The 25,009-nt window shown below is 37.0% G+C and overlaps 2 protein-coding genes across 2 annotated transcripts; both read right to left on the reverse strand.

Moving 5' to 3' along the window:
- Positions 1-87: 87 nt before the first annotated feature.
- Positions 88-4,625, reverse strand: ndufb7 (NADH:ubiquinone oxidoreductase subunit B7). The gene is made up of 3 exons (XM_051907051.1): positions 4,346-4,625; positions 1,879-2,047; positions 88-265 (listed from the first exon to the last, which is right to left on the reverse strand). The coding sequence occupies exons 1-3, from the start codon at positions 4,455-4,457 to the stop codon at positions 184-186; spliced, it is 363 nt and encodes a 120-aa protein (XP_051763011.1). The 5' UTR covers positions 4,458-4,625; the 3' UTR covers positions 88-183.
- Positions 4,626-5,496: 871 nt separating this feature from the next.
- On the reverse strand, positions 5,497-24,776 carry zgc:136908 (Transitional endoplasmic reticulum ATPase). Its single transcript, XM_051906978.1, has 19 exons — positions 24,572-24,776; positions 23,645-23,756; positions 21,952-22,124; positions 21,668-21,810; positions 19,784-19,914; positions 19,568-19,699; positions 19,394-19,496; positions 16,226-16,359; positions 16,001-16,136; positions 15,756-15,868; positions 15,516-15,680; positions 14,567-14,689; positions 14,328-14,475; positions 14,167-14,231; positions 12,022-12,200; positions 11,806-11,935; positions 11,566-11,724; positions 6,024-6,175; positions 5,497-5,938 (listed from the first exon to the last, which is right to left on the reverse strand). The coding sequence occupies exons 1-19, from the start codon at positions 24,592-24,594 to the stop codon at positions 5,842-5,844; spliced, it is 2,418 nt and encodes an 805-aa protein (XP_051762938.1). The 5' UTR covers positions 24,595-24,776; the 3' UTR covers positions 5,497-5,841.
- Positions 24,777-25,009: the final 233 nt, after the last annotated feature.

Here is a 25,009-nt window from a genome sequence, read left to right on the forward strand (position 1 = left end):
TTATATTCTGCTAGACTGGTTGTGCAACTTACAAGTTTCTAGATAAAAGTCTGCTCATGTGCATCTGTGTTTTAAGAAAATGATCCATTCTGTTGAGCTCACAAGATAATCTTTATTATTGAGAGAGCTATTTATATACACAGAAACAAGAAAATGATGGAGAAATGAATGAAGGCGGGATATTTATGCTGCATTCGCCTCGATCCTCTTCTTCCTCAAGTTCAGTCTTCTCTCTCGCTCATACTCTTTCATCCTCATCACATAACTGCAAAGAACAAGAGAAACTCAATAAGACAACAGTGTTTTAAGAAATACACCAAATCATTTAAGCAAGCAAAAAAATATATATAACCTGACAGCAACATAATGTCAGCCCAGATCCGGCCCACATCTGGTCCATGTGTAATCCACATGTATCAGATGTGGGCCAGATCTGGGCCACATTATGTTGCTGTCTGGGTAGATATGTTTTTGCATGACTGGTGATCACCACAGTATGAAATGTGCTTCACATACACAAAAATAAATGTTCTTTATTGGCATTGATGATTCCATGAAGAACATTTAACATCCATGAAACCGTTTTAATTGCACAAAAGTTTCTTTAATTTAAAAAAAAAAAAAAAGGTTCTTCAGATTATTAAAATGTTGTTGACATTAAGAAAAAAAAGAAACGTTTCTTTTAAGAAGTGTTCACTGAAAAGTTCTTTGGGATTTATGTCATCACTGACCTTTATTTTTAAAAGCACTATATAACTTTTTGATTCAATACACCATCAATCCTTCCAAAACATGTTTTTGTCTTACCCTGATTTACTAAGGTAAGCCATTACCAATTATAAGTGTTTATATTTTAGACCAGGCAGGATGCTTTTTATGTGCGAGTGACATATGTACGCAATTTCACACATCTCTCCTCGTATCCGTACGTATATTTTTGTAAAAGTTTTTCCTCCGTTTAACGTGACAGAGCTGGTAATAAAACAAGAATCAACATTGGCTTGGCTTTTCGGAGATGGCGAAACTGAGGGATTTGAAATGTTGTAAAAGCGTTTTTATTACTCACCAGGTGAGTAAGGTATTTTATCAAACATAAACTGCCATATGTATCTCTCTAAGAGAGTTCATTGTTAAGCATTATCTATTGTGAAGGGTCATTTCATTATGGTTGTTGTAGCGCTGGAATTTATTTTCAAGGAAGTACTGTGTCTATTAATGGCTAAATCTACAGTAACATCTTCAGCTTGTCAGCTTGAAATCCTTTCCATCTAAACTGGTTATATCTCTTGGTAGTGAATGTTTTCTGAGCAGTTGGATAGCCATATTCATGCGCGATGTCACACAGAACCAAAGCACAACCAAAAATGTTCTTCTGCAAAATGCATGCAGTTTTGTTTTGACTGCTGGAGAGCCAAAAGTTACACAGTGGACCTTTAAGAGTCTATAATGATTTACTTAGTAACAATTGTAGGCCATTTGACATTTAAAACAGAGGACTTCAGTAATAAAGGTATTTAAATAATTATTAAAAAAAATGAAAAGTTGCAAAAACAGCTTCGGGGTTTTTTTCGTATACAGTTAATTATAATAATTTTTTTTTATTGTTTTGTATTCAGGGTAATGCTTAAATGTTTTAAATGTTACTCTTCTAAATTAATCTAGCAGGGATGTCAATTTAGTGTGAGCAGCAGATAACAGAATTACTTTTGGAACCAAATTAACTTTCAAAGGCAGATTTTTCAAGCCTGAGGATCCTGCATCAAACTGCTGATTTAAAATCAATTGAAAACAGTCTTAAATGGACTGCCTGCATCTATAATAGGACACATTTGTCTGAATACGTGTTAGTACAGACTGATTGAGAAGATCGTTTCTTACTCCTGATGTTCACAGTAGTCCCAGTCATGTCTCTCATGTTTGCAGGCCAAGAAGTTGGGGAAGTTGTCTCTCTTGCACTTCATGAGTTTGAGCAGGTAGTGTGCGCAGTAATCACGCTGCTCCACCGGCAGCATCGCCAGGTTCATCTGCTCCTGCGTCGCCACCATTGCTGAAAGGAACACAATGCAAACAATTTGAGCTTCACAATAAAATAAATAAAATAGACAATCTATAATTATATGTTAAGTTCATTCTTACAGTCGGTTTTATTACATGACAGAAAAGTGAACAAGATATGACAGATCAGCATTACCTGGAGTCAAATGGGAAAAAAGTTTGAAACCCTTCATAAATTAATATTACATATATATATATATATATATATATATATATATAATTAATCTGAACAACTTTGTTTTTAGAATTGACATTTATGGTGATTCTATTGTTCTCCTCATTTGTAAGTCACTTTGGATTAAAAAAAAAAAAAAAGCATCCGCTAAATGATTAAGTGATTCTAAGCAATTTAAAAACATGCTTAAAAAAAAAAAAAAAAAAAAAAAAAAATGATTTAAATGAAATCAAATAAATGCAAATGACTAATAAACTTCATTTTTGAGTGCAGAAATTGTACCCGTTTCATTTATGTATGAGTATGACTGATAAACATGCAACACATTACACTGATTCTTGAGATAAGGGACAAAACATTATTTTTAAACTGATATATTTGTAGACAAAGGTCTCAGCTAATGAACCATGTAAGGGAAATGTTTTTTCTGAAAATGTTTTTTTTTTTTTTTCTTCTAAAAATGTAGATTCACTTCAGAACTTAATTTTGTCTCAACTCCGTCAGATGCATTAAAAAGCATGATATTTTAATTTGATCCATCCAACAACAGTGTAAACTCTTCAATTATGTAATACTGGTGTTCGGTAAAGGAGCTAGTGAAAAAAATTAATTCTTGAAAATTTTTTCTTGGGTTAAGGTTATTATGATCAATTCGGTTCCTAAATTCCTTAATTATCTACCCTCCTATTTAATATTAAAGATATATAACCAATGTTCTTAGGTAAATCAGACATGATGTCATGTAGTTTAATTGATGTTTTAATATTTTAACACAATGAATTGAAAAAAGAATAAGACACTTCTTTCAAAATTAACAAAAACCTTCACCTGACAGTGTTAAATACCGACGGAGCTGACAAATACCGACCGAGTTGACAAATATTGACGGAGTTGACAAATACTAACAGAGTTGACAAAGCTCCAGCTGGGACCAAATATACAGTATATGTAAACAGAATCATGAAACAACATTAGAAGATTTCCCCATATGCAAACAACATTAAATCACATTATACAGACTTTTTGAGAGCACTTGTCAACCATGACGGAGTTGACGTCTGACGGAGTTGACAAAACTGAATATTTTTCACCTTAACCACATGTTGTACAGTGGAGCAATTTTGTTTTCTTTCTCAGTTGTAGCTGCCTTAATAAACATCAAAAATGCAAGATTTATCCCACAACTATTTACAGAAACTATTACACCGGGATGACGGAGTTGACATTTTAAAACTGTGAACGCAGAGACCTCAACATTGTTTGTATAAAATATTAAAAAATATATAAAAACTTCCAGGACTATGTTTCCTACTGTGAAATCTACAATGAGTAGGATATAGTAAGTGCTCTTCAGAGTTAAAGATGACCGTGACATTGCCTGATTTATTCAGAATTATAAAAAAAATCTGACAAAGTTGACACAAAGTGAGGACACAACTTTGATAGCCATTTTTTATGGAAAATATAATTCAAGATCAAGACTTACTTTTTGTATTGTTCGATATATTACAGAGCTCTACCTTTCAAATTAAATTCATATTTATGAATTTGTTGCCTTTTTAAACGCTGTTTGGCAGTTTTACATTGTGAACGCATGCTGAGAACAGGCTAAATTACATGTATTTTCCAAGTATAGAGCATGTATTTAAATACTAACAAAATAATTTAAAAATAAAAGCAATGAATGTCCTGAATATCCAGATTTCCTTTAGATGTAACTTTTTAAGTATCTTTATTTTGAAGAATTTATTTATTTTTAACATAAAGACGGCTTTTGTGTGTAGGACATGTTTTGTCCTTTATCTCAAGAGTCAGTGATTAGATTATTAGTTTATATTAAAAGGTATTGTGTTTTTGGGAACAATGTTCTTTAGTCAACTCTACATTAATTTGAGTTATAATGACACCAACCCTACAAAAACTCAGGTCATAACTCATAACTAAACAGACATTTTGGCATATTTTGGCAGGAGCCTCTGGATTGGACCTGAGGTTCAAAGTCAATCTGAGGACCTGAAGACTCGCGGGTCATATTTAGAGACTTGATTAAGTCTGACGGGGACGTATAATGTCTGAAATGCGCTGATTAAGTGTATTTGAGCGGTTTTATGTCACCTCTCTCCTTCCGCTCCGCGAAGCCCAGATTCGGGTCATATGCAGACGGCTTCTGCGGGTCTGGCGCCGCGTCTCTTTCCGTGATATAACTCCGCACGAGATGAGACCCCATTCTGAACGCAGTATATCACCACCGACAGCAAAAACAGTTTAACGTCCAACTACAGAGAATAATAATTCCGCTTACAATGCAGAAAGCAAATCAATTCTGCACACTGGCAGTCGGTCACCTCCAGAAACCATCTGAAGTTTCCGGTCTGCGCAGGAAGTAAACACGCGCAACGAGTAACACACTCCTGAACGTCCTCGACACTAATGATGCCGTTCCGCCTCAAGATCTCCCTAAAGGCTGTCAAAAATTAACTCAAAAATCAACTAAATCAATCGCTGATATTGCTGCTGCTTTCATAACACGTAGGTCAACATAACATACGATTTTCTGCTCCCTTCATTAATAAAAATGCAACAAAAGCGCAATCATTTAATATTTGATCACCGAGAGACAGTTGACATTAGCATTAATCGGGATCTATTAAGTATTAACTATTAAATATTTGAGATTGACTTTTATCCCAAACTCGTTATAATGTTCCATAAAGGTATATTAATAAAATTGACATCTTAAGTGTTTACTTGACGAGCTAACTTTCAATGCTTCAGAAATTTCAATTCATTTCTAAGTCCGAGAAGTGACAGGAAGCCCGCCACAGAAATTCAAAAACTAACGGTCAGCAAACTCGATCTGCATTTCTCTTCATTTAATGTATTAATTTTTTTTTTGTTTTGTTTTGTTTTTTTTTGTTTTTTTTAAGTAAAACCATGGTTAATTTGTGGTTACCATCTGTGGTTTTTTGGTTTTCAAAGTAAAACCATGGTTATTTTTCGTAAGGGATATTTTCTTAGCCTAGTTAAGTTAATTGAAAGTTGAATTTACTGTCTTGTTTTGAATATATATATAATATTGACATTATGGTGACCCTGATCAAACATAACTGAACCTAACAGATCTTCTGAAGCACTTGATAATTACAGACAGGTGAGTTGTATCAGGGACAGAGTTGGATGGATCTGAACTCTGCAGGTAGGCAACCTGGATTGGGAACAAGATTGGGCACCCCTGAATTAGAAAGTGGTTTCTACAGCCAGAGGGGTTTAATTAAATTTCCTTTATTAATGTCAGACACACATTCACATCAACACATGTATTTAACAACATCATTTTAAAATTTAATGTGAATAATAGGCATTAAATTTAATATTTCTGAGATTGTTTTCTGGCAGACCTAAAAGAGATCATAATCTCTTACTTATAAATCTCTTACTTACTATAATCCCTGTCAGAATGTGAAAAAAAACAAAAAAAAAACCATAAAGATATGGTTATTTTTCACTATTAATAATCATAATGTGCAGATTCCAATAGCAAGTGAGTTTAATCTCTTCTCTCCCTGTTGCACACACCAGGTGTTGGGCTGGTCGAGGATTGTTGACCTTGATCACTGATAGAGATCATCATCTCCATCATTTCTGAAATGACCCCCAGAGCCTTGGCCTGACCCTTGACCTCCACCTGACTGAGCTGCTGCAGGAAACCTGAAGATGAGTCAAAGAATGAAAGAGATTGAGGAATGAAGTGGCATGAGGTACCTTTGATTTGTGTGTTTGTTTGTTTGAGTACCTGAAGTTCCCGAATCCACGGCTCTGCTGAAGAGTCTGAGCAAACATCTCATACTTCCGTATGTCATTATCACTAACAGACCGACGAGCAAATCTCATGGCTTCCTCAAAATGATCCTTCCTGATCTCAGGCACCGGGTCATAATCATCATCCTGGAAACAGTTATGAAGGTATAAAGCACAGGTATGAATCACGTTTCTTTTTTTCAGAGTATATTACACTTTAAACCAGGGGTCAGCAACTATGAGGGGTGAGGGGTAATCACTGGCATGTGAGCAAAAGCAAGAGAGGTGTATGTATTTCATTCAGATAAAGTGCCTTGTACCTGCATTACAGATCTACAGGTGCTGGTCATATAATTAGAATATCATCAAAAAGTTCATTTTTTTATTATAAATTATTTTTAAAAATGAAACTTTCATATATTCTAGATTCCCTACATGTAAAGTAAAACATTTCAAAAGTTTTTTTTTTTAAATTTTGATGATTAGAGCGTACAGCTCATGAAAGTCCAAAATCCAGTATTTCAAAATATTAGAATATTTCCTAAAATCAATCAAAAAATGGATTTGCAAAACAGAAAAGTTAAAGTTCTTTAAAGTATGTTCTTTTGTGCACTCAATACTTGATCGGCAGGACATATTACAGCAAATGACTTGCTCCTAGCACAAATTACAGCATCAGTGAAGTGTGGCATGGAAGTGATCAGCCTGTGGCACTGCTGAGGCACTATTGAGCCTTCAGATCATCTGTATATTGTTGGATCGACTGTTTCTCATCTTTCTCTTGAAAATATCCCATAGATTCAGGTCAGGCATATTGGCTGGCCAATAAAGCACAGTAATATCATGGTCAGCAAACCACTTGGAAGTGGTTTTTGCACTGTGGGCAGGTGCTAAAGTCTTGCTGGAAAAGGAAATCAGCATCTCCATAAAGCTTGTCAGCAGATGGAAGTATAAAGTGCTTCAAAATCTCCTGGAAGATGGCTGCATTGACTTTGCACTTGATAAAACACAATGGACCAACACCAGCAGACGTCACGCCCCCCCCCCCAAATCATTATTGACTTCAGAAACTTCACACTAGACTTCAAGCAGCTTGGATTCTGTGCCTCTCCAGTCTTCCTTCAGACTCTGGGACCATGATTTCAGCATGAAATGCAAAATTTACTTTTATCTGAAAAGAGGACTTTCGACCACTGTTCACTGTCCAGTTCTTTTTCTCCTTAGCCCAGGTAAGATGCTTCTGACATTGTCTCTGGTTCAGAAGTGGCTTGGTAGTCCTTTTCCTGAAGATGTCTGAGTGTGGTGACTCTTGATGTGCTGACTCCGGCTTCATTCTACTCATTGTGAAGCTCTCCCAAGTTTTTGAATCGGCTTTACTTGACAGTATTGTCAAGCTTGCGGTCATCCCTGTTGCTTGTGCACCTTTGCCTACCCAATTTCTTCCTTCCAGTCAACTTTGCATTTAATATGCTTTGATATTTCACTCTGTAAACAGCCACCCCATTCAGTAATGACCTTCTGTGACTTACTCTCTTTGTGGAGGGTGTCAATGATTGTCTCCTGGACCATTGCCAAGTCAGCAGTCTTCCCCATTAGTGTGGTTTCAAAAAACAAAAGATACTGTAGGGATGGTCATTTAATGAAACTCAAATGTAAATATTCTAATATTTTGAGATACTGGATTTTGGACTTTCATTAGCTGTACGCTCTAATCAACAAATTTACAAAAAAAACTTTTGAAATGTTTTATTTTACATGTAGGGAATCTAGAATATATGAAAGTTTCATTTTTTTAAATAATTTACAATAAAAAAATGAACTTTTTCACGATATTCTAATTATATGACCAGCACCTGTACATTTTAAGGTAATCATTCCTCATAGTAACACAGCCTGTTTTTATTAAGTTAGGAGTTATAAATGCTATGTGAGAATTAAACTGCGCAAGTCAATGAAAGCGCGCAGCTCTGATAAACCATTAGCGTGACCATTGCACATCACGCGCACACATATGACAGCTTGTTCTGCTGTATATAGTCAATGCTATACATTTCGGAGATTTTCAACCAAGTACATTGAGTCCTATTAAACACACACACATACACACACATCAAAATGACTGTGATGCATGTGGAAACTCTGTTCATGCGTACCTGGTCACTTCATGTGTTTTCTCTGATTGGATAGCTATCCAATTGTGAAAAGACCAAAAAAGAGCATTTTTGTCAGTTGAAACTAGACAAAATGCATCTACTTGTTGAAACCACATATATAAATTTTACTCCTCCTACAATGGTAAAAACTAAACATGTGAGAGCATGTTATAATGGCTCCCGCTAGCCAGTTATGACAGAGCTACTGCAGCACACATTGCAGCAGATGAGGAGAAGACCATTTCTTCGGCAAGCTGATGTTCAAACTGACGCAAATAAAGTTCAGCGTCACATCCTGAAGCTCAACAAACATCTTCATTAAAAGTAGTGAGGCTAAATGATCTTATCAGTGCTGATGGTGCTCTCTCTCCAATTGCAGTCTTTGATCTTGAAATTGGCTGATGATAAATAAATTGAAGCTCATATCCTGCTCTCTTTGACGTGAACTCTGTTCAATTTTAATATAGCATGGGAATTAAAGATTAGATTTATATTCGTTTTGCGGAGACACATTTATGTTGCCAAGTGTAAATAGAACAGTTTTAACAAAATGGATAGCTATCTGAACAGTATAAATGCATGAATTACCAAATATAAATAGTCCCATTGGAAATCTGTTCTTCAAAGTCTAATTTAAACCTGAAAACAAACAAACTAAAGGATTATATAAAAGAATTTTATGAAAAATTGCTTCAGAAATATTTAAGGTTCTGTACTATTTCTATGTTTATATATTTCTATGAAAAATATGTATTTATACATGTGATTAACTCAGAAACTTAAAAATTGGCACTTCATGACAAAAAGGTTGCCGAGCCCTGCTCTAAACACACAGTAAAAATCACAGTATAAGACACATTAAAGCTGAGGGGTCTGATTTATCATAAACTAGAATGGTCTGCTCAACCTGAGACAAAAGACACAAGGGATTGGTCATAATGACCATCTAGTTTGACATTTGATTAGTAAGGTTGACTGGTTTATCTGTGTTTTTTAGCAAGAGTACTGTAAGTTGCTAAAAAAGAAATTTCCTAAACTGTTTGTCAAGATTGTTTCACTAAAATATTTAAAATTAGTAATAAAATCTGACATCAATTTTGCTTCTTCAGCTTAAATCACTCACAAAAAAACGATACTTTTCCTTACTGGCACAGTCTGTGCACATGCACATTCTAGAGAAGTGGTCTCAAACTCAATTCCTGGAGGGCCACAGCTCTGCACAGTTTTGCTCCAACCCTAATCAAACACACCTGATCCAGCTAATCAAGGTCTTCACGATTACTAGAAACTTCCTAGCAGGTGTGAATTGGAGCTGGTTGGAGCTAAACTCTGCAGGCTGTGGCCCTCCAGGAACTGAGTTTGAGACCACTGTTCTAGAGTAAACAAACATAAAAAATATATATTTTTTAACTAACAATACACATTTCCATTCCTACAGTCGCCATATTTGTTTGTGTTCTTCTTTATCCATTTGTGTTTTTCATGTAGTTTTGCTTTGTTGGTGGCCAGTCCCAAGTCTAGCTATGAAAGAGTTAGGAAACCAGGGCCCTCATGTATCAACGGTGCGTACAGACAGATTTGTGCGTAATGAGTGCGTAAGAACAGTTTTGCGCAAAGTGTGGGATTCACCAACTTGTACTTATACGTAGAAATGTGTGTAAATATAATCACACCTCTGAGCATGCTTACGCAGGAATCTAGTGGTAGAATAGCGACAATACACATAAAAAGCATTTAAGAGTGTCTCAGTATGCATTAAGCAATCCACATATGTCCCGTGTTTCCTTTAATTATAAAACACTCAATTTATCGTTTGTCTGGTTGTAAACACGATGCGTAATTGGTGTCAAACCCTATTAAAGACAGCTGTGAAAATGTTTGTCTTAGTGCAATGGCTTATCTTGCGCTATTGGAAGACTTGGCAAACAATGCGCTCTGCAGAAGATCGTGCTGATCTGCTTGGCAAGAGCTCTCTTTGCCATTATTGCGGTAAGGAAAAAACACAATCACGTAATTTTTTTAAAGGGAAGTGTTGTCACCATATAAGGTTCATTGGAGGCATTTCCGAATGCTAATGACCGTGAACGTGAACGAGCATGGTACTTACGCACATGTGGGATTTATCAACAATGATTGCTTACTCATGTGCGTAAGAACTGCGTGTGCACGTTTGATAAATATGGATTTTCTTGTACTTAGGGTGTACTCACACTAGGCACGTTTGCCTTGAACCGAGCCCGAGCGCGATTGTCCCCCCTCCCCACTCCCCCGCTGACCCGCACTCACACTGCACTTAACGTTCCAGGCCGGAGCACGCTTACGTCATATACGATGCAACTTTTTGAATGGAAGAAAAGAGGAAGAAATGCACTTTCGCTAAGATATTGCCTAATAGATTTATCATTTATGCCGCACAGCGATTTTCTCTTGCACGTATCAGAGGATTATTACGAAGGCAGCTGATGTTAATGGAGGAATTTGCAGCTTTACTCACAAACTACAATTCCTGTTTATCAATAAGGTGAGAAGCAGACCCGTTATAAACTAGGGTGACCATATGTGCCATTTTCCCAGGATACGTCCTGTCCAGGATTTCTAAGTTGCATAAAATGTCCAGTTTTGGTATTGTTTTCATATTTGCGGAAGGTAATGGCTGAAAAATAATTTGACCAATAGCGTGCATTATACATAATCGACCAATCGTGGCTTGCGAGAAGGCTGGATCTACAGAGAACGGTCGTATTTGCAATACTTTGACAACATTTTAATGCATTGCATGAAGAACAATAAGAACAGTGGCTTGCACAGACCTCCGTGTAGAAATCGCGTTCTGGGGTTACATAGATATGACCACTTTCACGATTAAAGAGGCAAGGGCTCAAGCCATTTTAGGCAATTTAGAAATCCTGGCACATATGGTCACCCTATTATAAACCCAAATACACTCAAATTAATTACATGAATTGATAAGTGTATTATCAAAGTAGTAATAAAGATGTTTGCCGTCGTAATGATGACAGTAGTACACACAAAAGTAATAGCTGTTCCGTGCTCAGGTGCAGTTAGTGCTCACACTGCATGCGAACTGCGCTCGAACCCAACTGAACCGCGCTCTGGCCCACCTCTTCCAAGCGGACCAGGGCCGGCTAAATGCAATCACACTTGTCAAACAACCAGGCTTTGGGGGTCAAACATGCTCGGGCACGGTTCAGAGCGCCTAGTGTGAGTACACCCTTAGGCACATTCTAAATTTCATTCGTAGGACAAAATATAGAACCTTTTCTATGCACTGTTGATACATGAGGGCCCTGGACTTTACCGCTCTCTTCAACACACGGCTAGATACCACAAAGTAGTGGCTTTCTCATTCACATACACACTAACCATAGCAGTCTCTTTCCTGGTTTGCCGCTGTCTCTCAGCACGGATCTCTGCCTCTATAGCTTCTCTGATAGCAAGCTTACAGGCCCTCTGACAGATCTCAGTCAGGTCTGCTCCGGAGAAACCCTCTGTAATCCGGGACAGATACGCCAGGTCTACGTCCTGAGGAGCACACAAAGAAACACTCAGTTAGAGGGTGGTTTCGTGTGGAGATGCGTGCATATGTGCGTGTGTGTAAATGACCTTAGCGACTGGAGACTTGCGGAGGTTGGCACGTAGGATGGCAGAGCGGGAGGCCATGTCAGGGAGAGGGATGTAAATCAGCTGATCCAAGCGACCAGGTCTCAGGATTGCAGGATCTATGATATCAGGCCTAGAGCGACAGACAGGATTAAAGTCTCAGCACATCCCTTCCTCACTTTATCCACTGCCAACAAATATAAGCAAGTTTTTTTTTACCTGTTGGTGGCGCCAATGATAAAGACGTTCTTCTTGTCACTCATCCCATCCATTTCTGTCAAGATCTGGTTGATGACCCTGTCAGCCGCACCTCCTGCATCTCCAGCTCCGCCCCCTCGTGATTTAGCAATAGAGTCCAGCTCGTCAAAGAACAGAATGCACGGAGCCGCCTGCCGGGCCTGTTACAACGACAACACAAACAACATGTGATACAGTTTTAACAGTTTGAACACACTTATACTTTCTAAATGGGGTTCAGAATGCTTTATGAGTAGAACATTAAAACCACATTTTGAGTTAACAGGCTAAAACACATTTGGCCACATTGCAGTTATAATGTAAAGAATAATGTGTCCGAATACCACTCAAAACTTCACAGTTGTGGTGAGATTGTTTATTAACATGATGTAAAAGTGACATAGTAGATTATATGCACTATCATTCAAAATTTGGGATCATTTTAAGATTTTTTTTAAAGTGACATTTATAATGTTACAGAGGATTTCTATTTCAAAGAAATGCTGTTATTTTGAACTTTCTATTCTATCAAAGAATCCTGGAAAAACACTTCCATCCTTTCCATACTTCATAAAACAACACAACCCTTTTCAACTGTTATAATAATCAGAAATGTTTCTTGACAAAACAACTTCGTCAGATTTGAGTTCCACCTCCGCAGCACCCAAACCTTCAGATAGTTCTAGGTTAGAAGCAACACCCGAAGCCACACCCTCTTCCGGTAAGATTCTTTGTTTTACAAGCTCAGTGCGCAACATCTCCTTAATCTCCTTCTTAAGTGCATGACGAGGTACGACAGTATTAAAGAAATCTGCAATCAATAAAAAATCATCTTTACGGCACTTATCAAATTGTTCATGTGTGGGCGCAATCGTAAATTTGTCCAATTAAAATTTTGACGTCATCACGCAACCTACACTTCCTCCCACACAAAGTAAAAACCCCAGGCAAACAATAAGTTGAATAATGCTTAAATCGACTCATTTTACTGATGAAAAAATTACAATTTTGAAATTTCATCTGAGAAAAAAATAGGACGAGCCCCCAATTTCATGTTACACCCTGTCTAGGTCAAAGGATGTAACATGAAAAAAAAGCGAAACTAAGGTATTTTATGGAAAATATGAAAAAAAAATGTTATTGATTTATAATACAATTGGGGATTTAGCCTCAGGAGGTGACAGAGCCGAAATAACAAACAAAAATAACAATTTTTTATATACCTCGTACTGCCCTAATCCACAAAATAAAAGAAAAGAAAATACGACGACTTCCCTAACTCCCTAATCCAAAAACAGGCAATAAAATTTAAACGAAAAAAAAAAAAAAAAGAGGCGTCAGTCTCCCTACCTCCAAAATTACTATATACAATTATATACAAGTAGAAGAGCTAACAAATCTGTACGGGGTAATCTGGAATCGAGGTCGGTAAACAGGCGGTAGTCAATATCACAAATATGGCGGTTCACAGGAAACAAACAAACATCATCTCTCGCAATCAAACACTCGAATACAACAGTCTTACTAATACACTAACTAGCAAAGTCAGGCAAGGAAAGCACAGTGAGTGAGCACAAGGCTAATGAAAGAAGTGATGAAGGATGCTTTTATAAACATCCAGGAGTCAGCTGACCAAGCAGGGCGTGACACTGATTTAGACTGCAGGAACCAGTCCGGTATTCTTCCTGAACAGAACACATACGAACACCTCCCACAACAGAAGAGAACACAGAAACGGTTCAAATGGGAAGCAAAAAGCATATTAGAATGATTTCTGAAGGATCATGTGACACTGAAGACTGGAGTGATGATGCTGAAAATTCAGCTTTGATCGCAGAAATAAATTACATTTTACAATATATTCACATAGAAAAGAGTTATTTTAAATTGTAGTCATATTTCACAATATTACAATTTCTGACTGTATTTTTGATCAAATAGATATTAAGACTCTTCTTTCAAAAACATACAATTCTTACTGACCCCAAACTTTTGAACAATAGTGTGTGTAGTCAATTCTTCTCTTGAAGAATCACAATTGGCTACAGGAAATACATTTGAGAGGCATGAAGGATGTTAAAGCCACATGCAAAACAGAGCCGTACTCTTTGACAGCCATTTGTTCACCTTATCAAACACATCTCTGACGTTTGCCTCTGATTCACCAAACCACATGGTGAGCATCTCTGGGCCTGCAGTCAATACAAAATATGGAGCAGATTACACACACAGATATACACTTACCCAGCCTGTGCTTTTTTTTTCTCACTGTTTTCTCACACACCAACCTTTAATGGACACAAAGTTGGCCTGGCACTCGTTGGCAATGGCTTTAGCTAGAAGGGTTTTGCCACAACCTGGTGGACCATAGAATAGAACGCCTCGAGATGGAGTCATGCCAAACTTCAGAAATTTATCAGGATACTCCACAGGATACTTGCCAGAGAGAGAGAGAGATAAAGTGAGCAGAAGAAACTGAATGACTACTTCATAGCTGTTTGTATGTGTGTGTATGTTTGTGTTTTACCTGCACAAGCTCCTGTAACTCTCGCTTCACCTCATCAAGTCCTCCAATGTCCTCCCAGTTTACCTGAGGAACCTCCACTAACGTCTCCCTCAGGGCAGATGGGTTACTCTGACTTAAAGCCCACTGGAAGAGACAAAAAACAATAGATATAGAACTGCGGTACATCTATGGAGCACCTAAATGGACATGACAATTGAAAAACTTATGAGACAGGAAGAAAAATGATGTTTTAATGCTTTTGCGTTCGCTCACAAAAGCATTAAAATACATTTTTTTTTCTCCCATTTATTTATCTTTTTTCTTACCATCACCATGTCCTTTTAGTGGCTTTGTATGGAAGCTTGTTTCCGCCACAGAATAAAAAATAAAAAAGGTAATTGCGACTTTTTTTTCTCACAATTCTGACATTTTTCTCACAATTGCAAGTTCACAGTTTGCAATTTTGCCTTTTTTTCCCCTCAAAATTGCGTGATATAAACTCGCAATTGTGAGATATAAAGTCAGAATTGCGGGATTTAAACTTGCAAATTACGAGTTATAAAGTCAGAATTGCGGGATTTAAACTTGCAATTGTGAGTTTATATCTTGTAATTCTAACTTTGTAACTTGCAATTGCAAGTTTATATCACGCAAATGTGAGATAAAAAGTCGCAGTTACCTTTTTTATTTTTTATTCAGTGGCAGAAACAAGCTTCCATAGCTTTGTGCTATATATATCCCTCGCAGCTTCATTTTTAGTTGGTTAAAGTAAATTCATTAATTTTTCTCATTTTGTCTGATTTGATTTCTCCCAAAGAATTTTAGCGGAAATATCTGATACAAAGTTGATACTTAAATACAACATCAAGATCTCCATTATGTCTCTGGATCAATGAAAGAGCAACGCCTGAGTAACAGATTTGTCCTCTGGTGTAGAATATTGTGTCTGAGTGTGAATGTTGAAGCTGACTTTGAAGTCATCCATGGTGACGGCCAGTGAGTTGAGAAGGTCTGCATCGATACTGTCGTCCTCCAGATCAATTAAGGTCATCTTTTTGCGGATGGCCTGCAGCGCTGCCTCTGAACACAGAGCGGCCATATCTGCTCCCACGTGCCCATGTGTTTCCGTGGCGATCTACCATAAACAGAAACACACAGTTTCAGAAATATCTGACATGAATTAGACACTCCTTCACTCTCTCATTCTCACCTGCTCCAGGTCCACATCTTCTGATAGTTTCATGTTCTTGGTGTGAATCTGTAAAATCTCCAGCCTTCCGGTGGAATCAGGGATGCCAATGTCAATCTCTCGATCAAAACGACCTGCACAAAGGAGCCAATGCAACACATACAACTGACCTTTCGGTAGAGAGTATGTTTTGGGCCATTCATTTATTGGGCCATTCATCTGTCGGCATGAATGTCCCTTATATGTGCATATGTGTATGCTCGCACCAAAACGCCGAAGAGCGGGATCCACGCTGTTCGGTCTGTTTGTGGCCGCCATGACCACAACATGAACGCGTTGTTTCAGGCCGTCCATCAAGGTGAGCAGCTGAGAGACGATCCTCCGCTCAACCTCACCGTGAGTCTACCAACATGACATAACCATCAAAGCAGTGACAAACATCAGACTGTACACAGTTACATAACATACCTGTCTCTTTCTCTTCTCCTTACCTTCTCTCGTTTCGGAGCGATTGCATCCAGCTCATCGATGAAGATGATAGCAGGGGCGTTTTTTTCAGCCTCTTCGAAAGCTTTTCTTAGGTTGCTCTCAGACTCCCCTGCCAGTTTGCTCATGATTTCAGGACCTAAGATACAAAAGCAACAATATAAAGCACAGGAAATGCACCACCAAAAGAGCATAAAGCCCTGGAAATACATCATCAAAGGCTGCAACCATGTCTTGAACATTGGGGGGACCATGATTTTGGAGGGGGTGTTATTTATTTATTTATTTTTTGTTCGTTTTTTATTATTATTAAAAGGAATTAAATAATTGAAAAGATTAAAAGGGATTTAAGGGAATAAGGAAAAAGAAATAAGAACGGTTAAAGTTCCAGGTCTGTTGTAGTTAAGTAATCAATTTAAACTATATTTGCAAATAATATATATTTTTTAAATATATTCACTCTTATTTGTATGTCTGATATGTCAAAAAAGCCAAACGTTTCTTGTCACATTCAGTTATCAATTGAATTAATCAAACAATAGCATGTTTTCAATTCAAAATGGCGAAATTTCATAAAAATGTTGAGTAGTTTGCATCACTGGATATTACTGTAGGTCACTAAATATTTCAATCATAAAACAGTTGTGATTCTCTACAGAAACATTTTTTTTTTGTTATACTGGTTGAAAGTCTCATCATATCCTGATCCGGGGATTTTCCAGCGATCCCTGGAAATCACTATGTTAAACTGTCTAAATGTATTTTTATAAATATATATCATCTGTGAAGGCATAGGATCATAAAATGTTCATCCAATCAATATATTCGGTCCGAATGAAATAATATGATATCCTACTTGCCTGTCAACGTATGTTTTTACATACCCTCACGCACCCCGTTCGTGCAGACATCATACATCATAAGCGCGCTTCATGTTATGCAGAGTTTATGTAGACAGACGTCAGTCACAGAGCACCACAAACAGCAGTCACCTTTTACAGTTTTTACTGGATCAAAACAACAAGCTTATGTTGCATTCACACCATAACTACCGTAATTAAGAGATGGCAACCTGTGCCGTTCTAACCGGAGCTGTTCAGTTAGACTCGGAATTATGCATTTCCATGTCAATGGTATCAACACCGAAATGTATCTGCAGCAGTCAGGTACAAGCTTTCTACGTTGTTTACGTTCATTATTATTGTAATGTTATGTGCTTTGAGACATGAGGTAGTTTAACACCATCTCCTGTGATGCTTTGTCAAGAGCAGCTGTGTGTGCCTTCATGTGTTTTGGAGGAGGCGTGGCTTTGGAGATGCCCTGAAGAGAGGGTGGGATATTATGATTTGAAAGCTAGCTCGCTATTGCTAGCCTCTCCGAAAATGCCCTATTGCATCTTTAAATGTTTAGCTACTTACTCGCCACATACTCTTTCACTACTAAAACGAGAGCGTCGCATTGGAATTCGCACTCGTCTTCTGTGAACAGTAAGCCCCGCCTTCTTCGATTTGATTGGCCAGCTCACTCATTCTGATGTTAATGAGTGCTATTAGACCGCTGAGGCAGACCAGCCTAAAAATGTAGTTGTCCCCCTCAATGACTATGGTGTTACAGCCCTAATTGATACAATATTTGGCACTAATTTATACAATATGATTTCTTGTTTGTCCAGAACAAAATCATTTGTCACAAGGATCATATGTTTGGCTATCAAGGTAAATACATTTCTGTCATGAAAACTCTGTTTGTCATGGTAATGGATATGACAATGGCTTTCGGTTCGGTGCACGTGTGTACCGAAGCATTACATTGCAACATTGTAGCCTAACCACCAATAATCGCAATAAGCTCCACCTTTTGTTACTTTCGATAAGAAACAAAGTGTCATCTTCAAATTCTGTCCACGAAATCATGAAATTCAAACAGAAAATGCCTTTTGACGTTCTTTGTGGCGTGACAGATCACTGTACAGGCGCCTCAGTTCAACCGGCAGCGCGAGCGCGGAGCGCGATCTCTTCCTCTTTAATACTAGTTACAGAATGAAAGAACATCTGAAGGTATGTTGAAAGATACAGTACAACTTACTGAAATGGTCATATCTCATGTAATTGCTCAATCAGTGTTTCAGCGGAAAGACATCAATGAATGCTTGTATACAATGTCATGTAGCATTTACCTCAGAAAGGCCATCCAGTGTCCTCCACAGCTTGTTAGTTCGCTAGAGAAATAAACTCTTTCGCTTAATATATGCACTGTATTAGCCCATATATTCATTATATTTCACTTAACCTTTTAGTGATGTCTTGATTATTTAATGTATGTTTATATAAATCTGTCATGAAAATGACAACCACTGTGTAGAAATGATTATATTTCAACAACGAATTGGAGTAAAAACATTTAGAAGGTAATGCAAAAACTGCCTTAGGTGCAGCTTACATATTTGCATACAATTTGTTATTTGAGTGTTGATTATTTTATCTAAAAATAAAAAGCAATTGAATTTAGGCTAATAGTTTGGGCTCAGTTGTTAACCTTTAATATTATAGTAGCATAATGTTCAAGTAAGGGCTCCCTTATATAGTTTATAGCATTAGCAAAGATATATATATATATTTTATCCTTAAGAAGCTTTATTATAAATAGTTGTTTGTTATATAATTTAATATATGTAAAGACAAAAATATGATTTGTTCAGTAAACCACTGTTTAATAAAAAAAAAGCTATTTTATGTTTAGTTTTCTCCCCACCTGCTGTACCGAAAACCGTACCGAACCGTGAGTTTTGTGTACCGTTTGTGTACACCCCTAATACAAAGTGTTTCAAAGCAGCTTCACAGTAAATAACAATCAATAATGCAAGCCATAAAATATGAGACAAATTCAAATTCTGCTGTAAAGCAGCTTTAAAAAGACAATTTTTCTGCTCGAGGCAATTCAGTGTTGATTCAGTTTAGTTCAATAACTTCATTATTCATCAATTATGAAATGAGTTTAATTTAGCTATAAGCAGCTCTACAGAAGACAATAGTGTCAATATTCAGCTCAAGTCAGTTTAAGTTTTGTTCTCATTCAAAAGTGTCAGTGCAGTAAAATGAATATTACTAAAAATTGTGTCTTTTATTGTTCACAGTTCCCGTTCCAGACTGTGGTTTTCAAGTGTGTGTTTGTACCATTGATAAGAAAGAAGAAAGCTCCCGTCTCATTGGCTACAGCACGAGCCACCAGCGTCTTGCCCGTGCCGGGTGGGCCGTACAGCAGAATCCCCCTCGGAGGCTGAGGAACGACAGTGAATTGGTGTTTGTGTGTGGACAGATATTTTGTTAGATGCGTGTAGTGATTCTTGCCTTCACTCCGATGGCTTTGAACAGGCCGGGGTGTCTGAGAGGCAGCTCCACCATCTCTTTGATCTGAGCCAGCTGTTTACGACAACCCCCGATGTCATCATACCCGATGTCATTCAGACTCTCCTCCTCATCCTGACACCGTCAACATACGGCATCATGACGTGGCGCTGATGTTAAAATGGAGAAACTGTACAGGTATGATGAAATCACACTTACCTCTCGTTTGATTGGTTCTCCCTCACAGTGGATAATAGTATCTGGGGCAACAATGCAGTGTGGGGAGGGGTCGGTTTCTATCACTTTAAACTCCACTGCTCTCATGCCTCCTCTGACCAGGAAAATATCACCTTCAGAAAGTGTAAAAACAAACTCCATTATCAATTTTGGTGCATAATGAAATATGTTGTGTAAACCAGCGGGTGTGTAGTAAACTAGTCCATATCTGTTGCATTGTTATTCTTAACAAAACTGAAACTATTAAAAATCATTTTTGTTAACTGAAAAAAAGCTGTAATAAAATAAAATATTGATATATCTGTGCTAATCAAAATAAAATAAGTTAAAGTACTAAAACAGATAATCGCATAAAACAATCACTTAAAAATAGAAATATTAAAAAAATAATAAAAGGCATAAAATTACAAACTAAAATGAAAAACTGAAAATATAAAAATTAAAGCTTTAATCAAAGTATTAATAAGTACTACAATATTATAAAAAATAATGGTAAAATACACTGTAAACCTGAATAAGTTGGCAAAACAAAAAATTTGAGGTAATCAGTCACATTATATTTCTTAAATTTAGAAATTCAATGTTTAAGTAAGCAGAACTGGAACTTAAAAAAAAAAAAGATTTTAATTGCTCTTAACTTGGAAATCTTGAGTAAGTTAATTCATGCATTTAACTTAAAATTATCATGTAATCTCAATTTATATATTTTTAGTAGAGGAAATTTAGCTATAATTAGGTAATTCAGCAAATGCTAATTGGTAACGCAATGCTTTGATAACATTAGCATAGCATAGATGCTTATAGATGTTATTACTGAAAGAGTATGGCATTTAACATAATCTCAAACCTTTGACCTTTTCTCAAACTAAGCTCATGCTCCACTCGTCACCATGATGGAAACCCCCCAAAAAACCCCACATAACAGAAGCTCTGGGATAGCAAAGCATGAAACACTACTAAATCCTCCACTTATCTTGCACAAAAAAACATTATATAAAACGTAATTTTACCATTTATTCTCCCTTTGGCAAAGCATGCTAGGAAATGGAAATCCTAGCCCAGTTTCAGGTAAATTTAAGTTTGTCTAAATTAAAAGAAACAAGTTCATAAAACTCAAAACAAATTAAACAATTCAGATTACTTAAATGTGCCAGTATCGTGAACTGAAAAGAAAAAGAAAGTTCTAAATACTCATAAAAGTTAATTTGATTTAACTAATTTGTTTACTTTGAGTTTGCCCTACTTAAACCAATTAATTATTTTGAGCGTTCAGGTTTACAGTGCAATAATACTATAAAAAAAAAATACTATATTTTTTACTATAAAAAATATTTTGTGATTATTGGCATTGATTGAAATCTGTGCCTGCTTGAAGTTCCTCACTAAATCGGCAGTGATGGATTCGATGGATTAATCGTTTTTCCAAAATTGTTTTGGTAAATAGCAGGCAAAATAATGATGTTGCAAACATTAGTACCACATCCTGGCTTATCATCTAATCCTTACCTAAACCTGATTCTTATCTTAAACCCAGCTGTCCAAATGTCAATCTAAAGCTTAAAGTTGATCCAAAACAAACACTCAATCCCCCGGTTTCATAGACAAGGCTTAAACCTAGACTAAAATGCATGTTTGAGCTGTTTAACTGAAAGCAACTTGTACTGACAGATCTTAAAATATGTCATTGCCATTGTTTTGTCTCAAGATGCACACCAGTAATGTTTATAGAAGCTACTTAAATGCCCTAATTGAATTAAGGCCTAATCCTGGCTTAATCTAAGCCCTGTCTGTGAAACCAGGCCAATAATATCAAACCTAACCCAAATGCAAACTCTAAATTTCAGCACACTAAATGAGCTTGTGTACCTTTGTGAACAGGTCGGTAGGCCTCCAGAAAATACGGCTTCAGAAAAACATCGAACAGGTTGCCCGTCAGCCCCTCAATAGTGTCATCAATGGGTAGAACATGGACGCGCTTCCCATATTTCACATCTGGACAGGCGTGGATACTATACACAGACATTTGTGTGAGTACCACAGGAGATGTTGCAGATGTGATTTTCTAACAACAGCTAAGTTTTAAATAAACGTATTTAATGATTTTGCTGGGAAATGAGACGACAGTAAAGCCTGATGTCATCACCGCACACCTGATGACATCACCGAGACGCACACGCAGGTTGTTGCGGGTGACCCTGTTCATGCGCACGCGCTCATTGCTACACGTGTCGTCTGTGAGAACAATGCAGACCGTCTGTTTTCGTTTCCGACCACGCAACACCACGGTGTCTCCGCGGAACATCTGCAGCTCCTCCATTTTAACCTGTAACACACACATACTCTTGAAAACTAAAGGTTCATTATTGGCATCAATGGAATCTTTCCATTGCACAAAACATTCTTTATAGAGAAAAGAAAAAAATGGTTCTTTTAAGAACGGTTTACTGAAAGGTCCTTTGGAAAACCCAATGGTTCTGTGGCATCGCTGAGAAAAACAAAAACCCTTTTTATAACTTTCATTGTTAAAAGATTAGTTCACTTCAGAATTAAAATGTCCTAATAATTTACTCACCCCCATGTCATCCAAGATGTTCATGTCTTTCTTTCTTCAGTCAAAAAGAAATTAAGGTTTTTGAAGAAAACATTCCAGGATTTTTCACTGGGGTTCAACAGGTTGAAGGTCGAAATTGCAGTTTCAGTGCAGCTTCAAAGAGCTCTACGCAATCCCAGACAAGGAATTTCTAGCAAAACGATCGGTCATTTTCTAAAAAAAAAATAAAAATGTATATACTTTTTAACCACAAATGCTCATCTTGCACTGCTCCGTGATGTGCCACACATTACGTAATCATGTTGGAAAGGTCATGCTGTACTTCCGCCTACGTCACACGTGACATTTTCAACATGATTACGTAATGCGTGGCACATCACGGAACAGTGCAAGATGAGCATTTGTGGTTAAAAAGTATATATTTTTTTATTTTTTTAGAAAATGATCTATCGTTTCGCTAGATAAGACTGAAATTGCACTGAAACTGCAATTTGGACCTTCAATCCATTGAACACCAGTGAAGTCCACTATATGGAGAAGAATCCTGGAATGTTTTCTTTAAAAACCTTCATTTCTTTTCGACTGAAAAAAGAAGGACATAAACATCATGGATGACATGGGGGTGAGTAAATTATCAGGAAATGTTAATTCTGAAGTGAACTAATCCTTGAAGAGTGCAGGCATATACATGGACATGTTTGGAAAACCTGTTTGAAACAATATTTTTGCAATTAAATTTGGTGCTCCTAGTGCTAGTGGTGTATTAATAACACACTGCAGTTTCATCATCATTCAACTTCGACCAGTGTTGGGGAGTAACTAGTTACATGTAACGGAGTTACATTTATTTTGTAATTAAATTACGTAACTAATCTGTGACAGTTACTGAGAAAAAATGTGTAATTAAATTAGTTATTTATGAAAATGTTAACAATTACAAAGGGGGAAAATCTGAATATTTTCTGTAAAAACCTAGGATATGTTGAATAATATAAATTTGTATTTAACCTCAGAACGATCTCAAAGTAAAAAGAGGTGCTAAAGTCTGATTTTGTGGCTGTGCTTTAAAATTTTATTATTATAATCTTAGTTGAACAGTTGCAAACATTTGTTAGAAATGTAGAAAAGTAATCAAAAAGTAATCAAATGTAATCAGTTACACTACTTTAATAAAGTAATTGAAATAGTTACACTACTTATTACATTTTCAATAGGGTAACTTGTTATCTGTAACCTATTACATTTCCAAAGTAACACTGATCACAACCATACACACAAAAAATACACATTACCTGTGACAAGCACACAATACTGTTGTCCTCATTGGTGGCTTCATCCACAACGAGTCGATTCGGTCGAATCTTCTGCTTCAGAATAGCAGTGGAGAAATCCTCCGACTTCGGACTGTTCAACACACACACACACACACACACACACACACACACACACACACACACACATTTTAACAGTGCACAATCCAATTTTCCACTACATTAACACAGTACATGCATGTTTTTTTACGAAAGCCAAGTCAGCACGTGTAAAAGCCTACCGCTGTTGTTTTGCTGAAACTTTCTTCAGAATCAGCGATATTGAAAATCACTGTATATAAATATTAAAATAGACTGCACAATAATATTACACTAAACAGCACAGATCAGTTACAATAGGCTGCATAAAATGTCACTTATAGAAATAATATTTATACTCATGAACTTCCAGAAACTGGCAGAAATAAAAACAGAATATCATTCAAGCATTTTGAACACAAAAGTGAATTTGTGGGAAAGGTTTCAGTTAGAAAACATAACAGATCAATAGTTCATGTACATTCAAATATAAAACAACTGAAAAAAAAATGCAGTATATTGGCCCAAAAACAGTTCTTGGTCGCACTAATGTGAATACAAACACACACACACACACACACATAGACTGCTGTCCTGGTCTCCTGTTTCTTCATGTGACACTGGTCTGTTTTTAGAGCAAAGTTATGTCTACTGCCAAGATCAAACTACCCAGACAAACAAACACATATACGCACACATTACTTTTCATGATCAAATCTATAATGAATCAGCTGTAAAAGATGCTTACAAACACTCTAACACTCTATAAAGTACTGAAATATTTAACTAAAGATTCAGTTTTTAGAAGAATCTTACATATGCAGTATAAACAAACACACACCGAACCCAAAGCTCAGCGGTTATACTCACTCTGAGGCTCCAGCGGCGGGCATGGTAGAGCAGGCTGGTAGAGGTGTTTGTCAGAGGAAAAGAGCCTGTTCTGGGGCCGAGACGATCAGAAATCAGCCTATCCTTATCCTAGAGGTCAGAAATCCAGGTCTAGCCTGTAGTCCTCAGTTCAGTGCAATGCGGTACAAAGTGTGACGCTCTGACTGCAGGCTCCATGCCTAGAAAATGTGTTTGTGTGCCACGTCTGAAACCCATCCCCTCACATATAAATAAGATTCTCCCATGTTACATGCACATGTACATAAACAGTGAGTAATTGTGAAACTATTTCAGAGTATTCCTTTGTTTTTGAATGTGTTTGCCCTGTTTTTTTTCCCCGCCCGGGCATTGTGTTTTCCACCCAGCTCATTCCAGACATTCCTCTCCTTCATCTAACAAACATACACAAGATTCATAAAC

Source organism: Ctenopharyngodon idella, chromosome 1, assembly GCF_019924925.1.
Source record: "Ctenopharyngodon idella isolate HZGC_01 chromosome 1, HZGC01, whole genome shotgun sequence".
Lineage (NCBI taxonomy): Eukaryota > Metazoa > Chordata > Actinopteri > Cypriniformes > Xenocyprididae > Ctenopharyngodon > Ctenopharyngodon idella.

Coding starts and splice junctions, on each gene's coding strand:
- ndufb7 (XM_051907051.1), bottom strand. CDS start 4,457: ATGGGGTCTCATCTCGTGCGGAGTTATATCACGGAAAGAGACGCGGCG. Junction 2,048..4,345: donor CGCGGAGCGGAAGGAGAGAG/GTGACATAAAAC, acceptor TGTTCCTTTCAG/CAATGGTGGCGACGCAGGAG. Junction 266..1,878: donor GACTACTGTGAACATCAGGA/GTAAGAAACGAT, acceptor TGTTCTTTGCAG/TTATGTGATGAGGATGAAAG.
- zgc:136908 (XM_051906978.1), bottom strand. CDS start 24,594: ATGCCCGCCGCTGGAGCCTCAGA. Junction 19,915..21,667: donor CTACCGACCTGTTCACAAAG/GTACACAAGCTC, acceptor CACTTTCTGAAG/GTGATATTTTCCTGGTCAGA. Junction 14,690..15,515: donor TCACCATGGATGACTTCAAA/GTCAGCTTCAAC, acceptor TGTCTCTTCCAG/TGGGCTTTAAGTCAGAGTAA.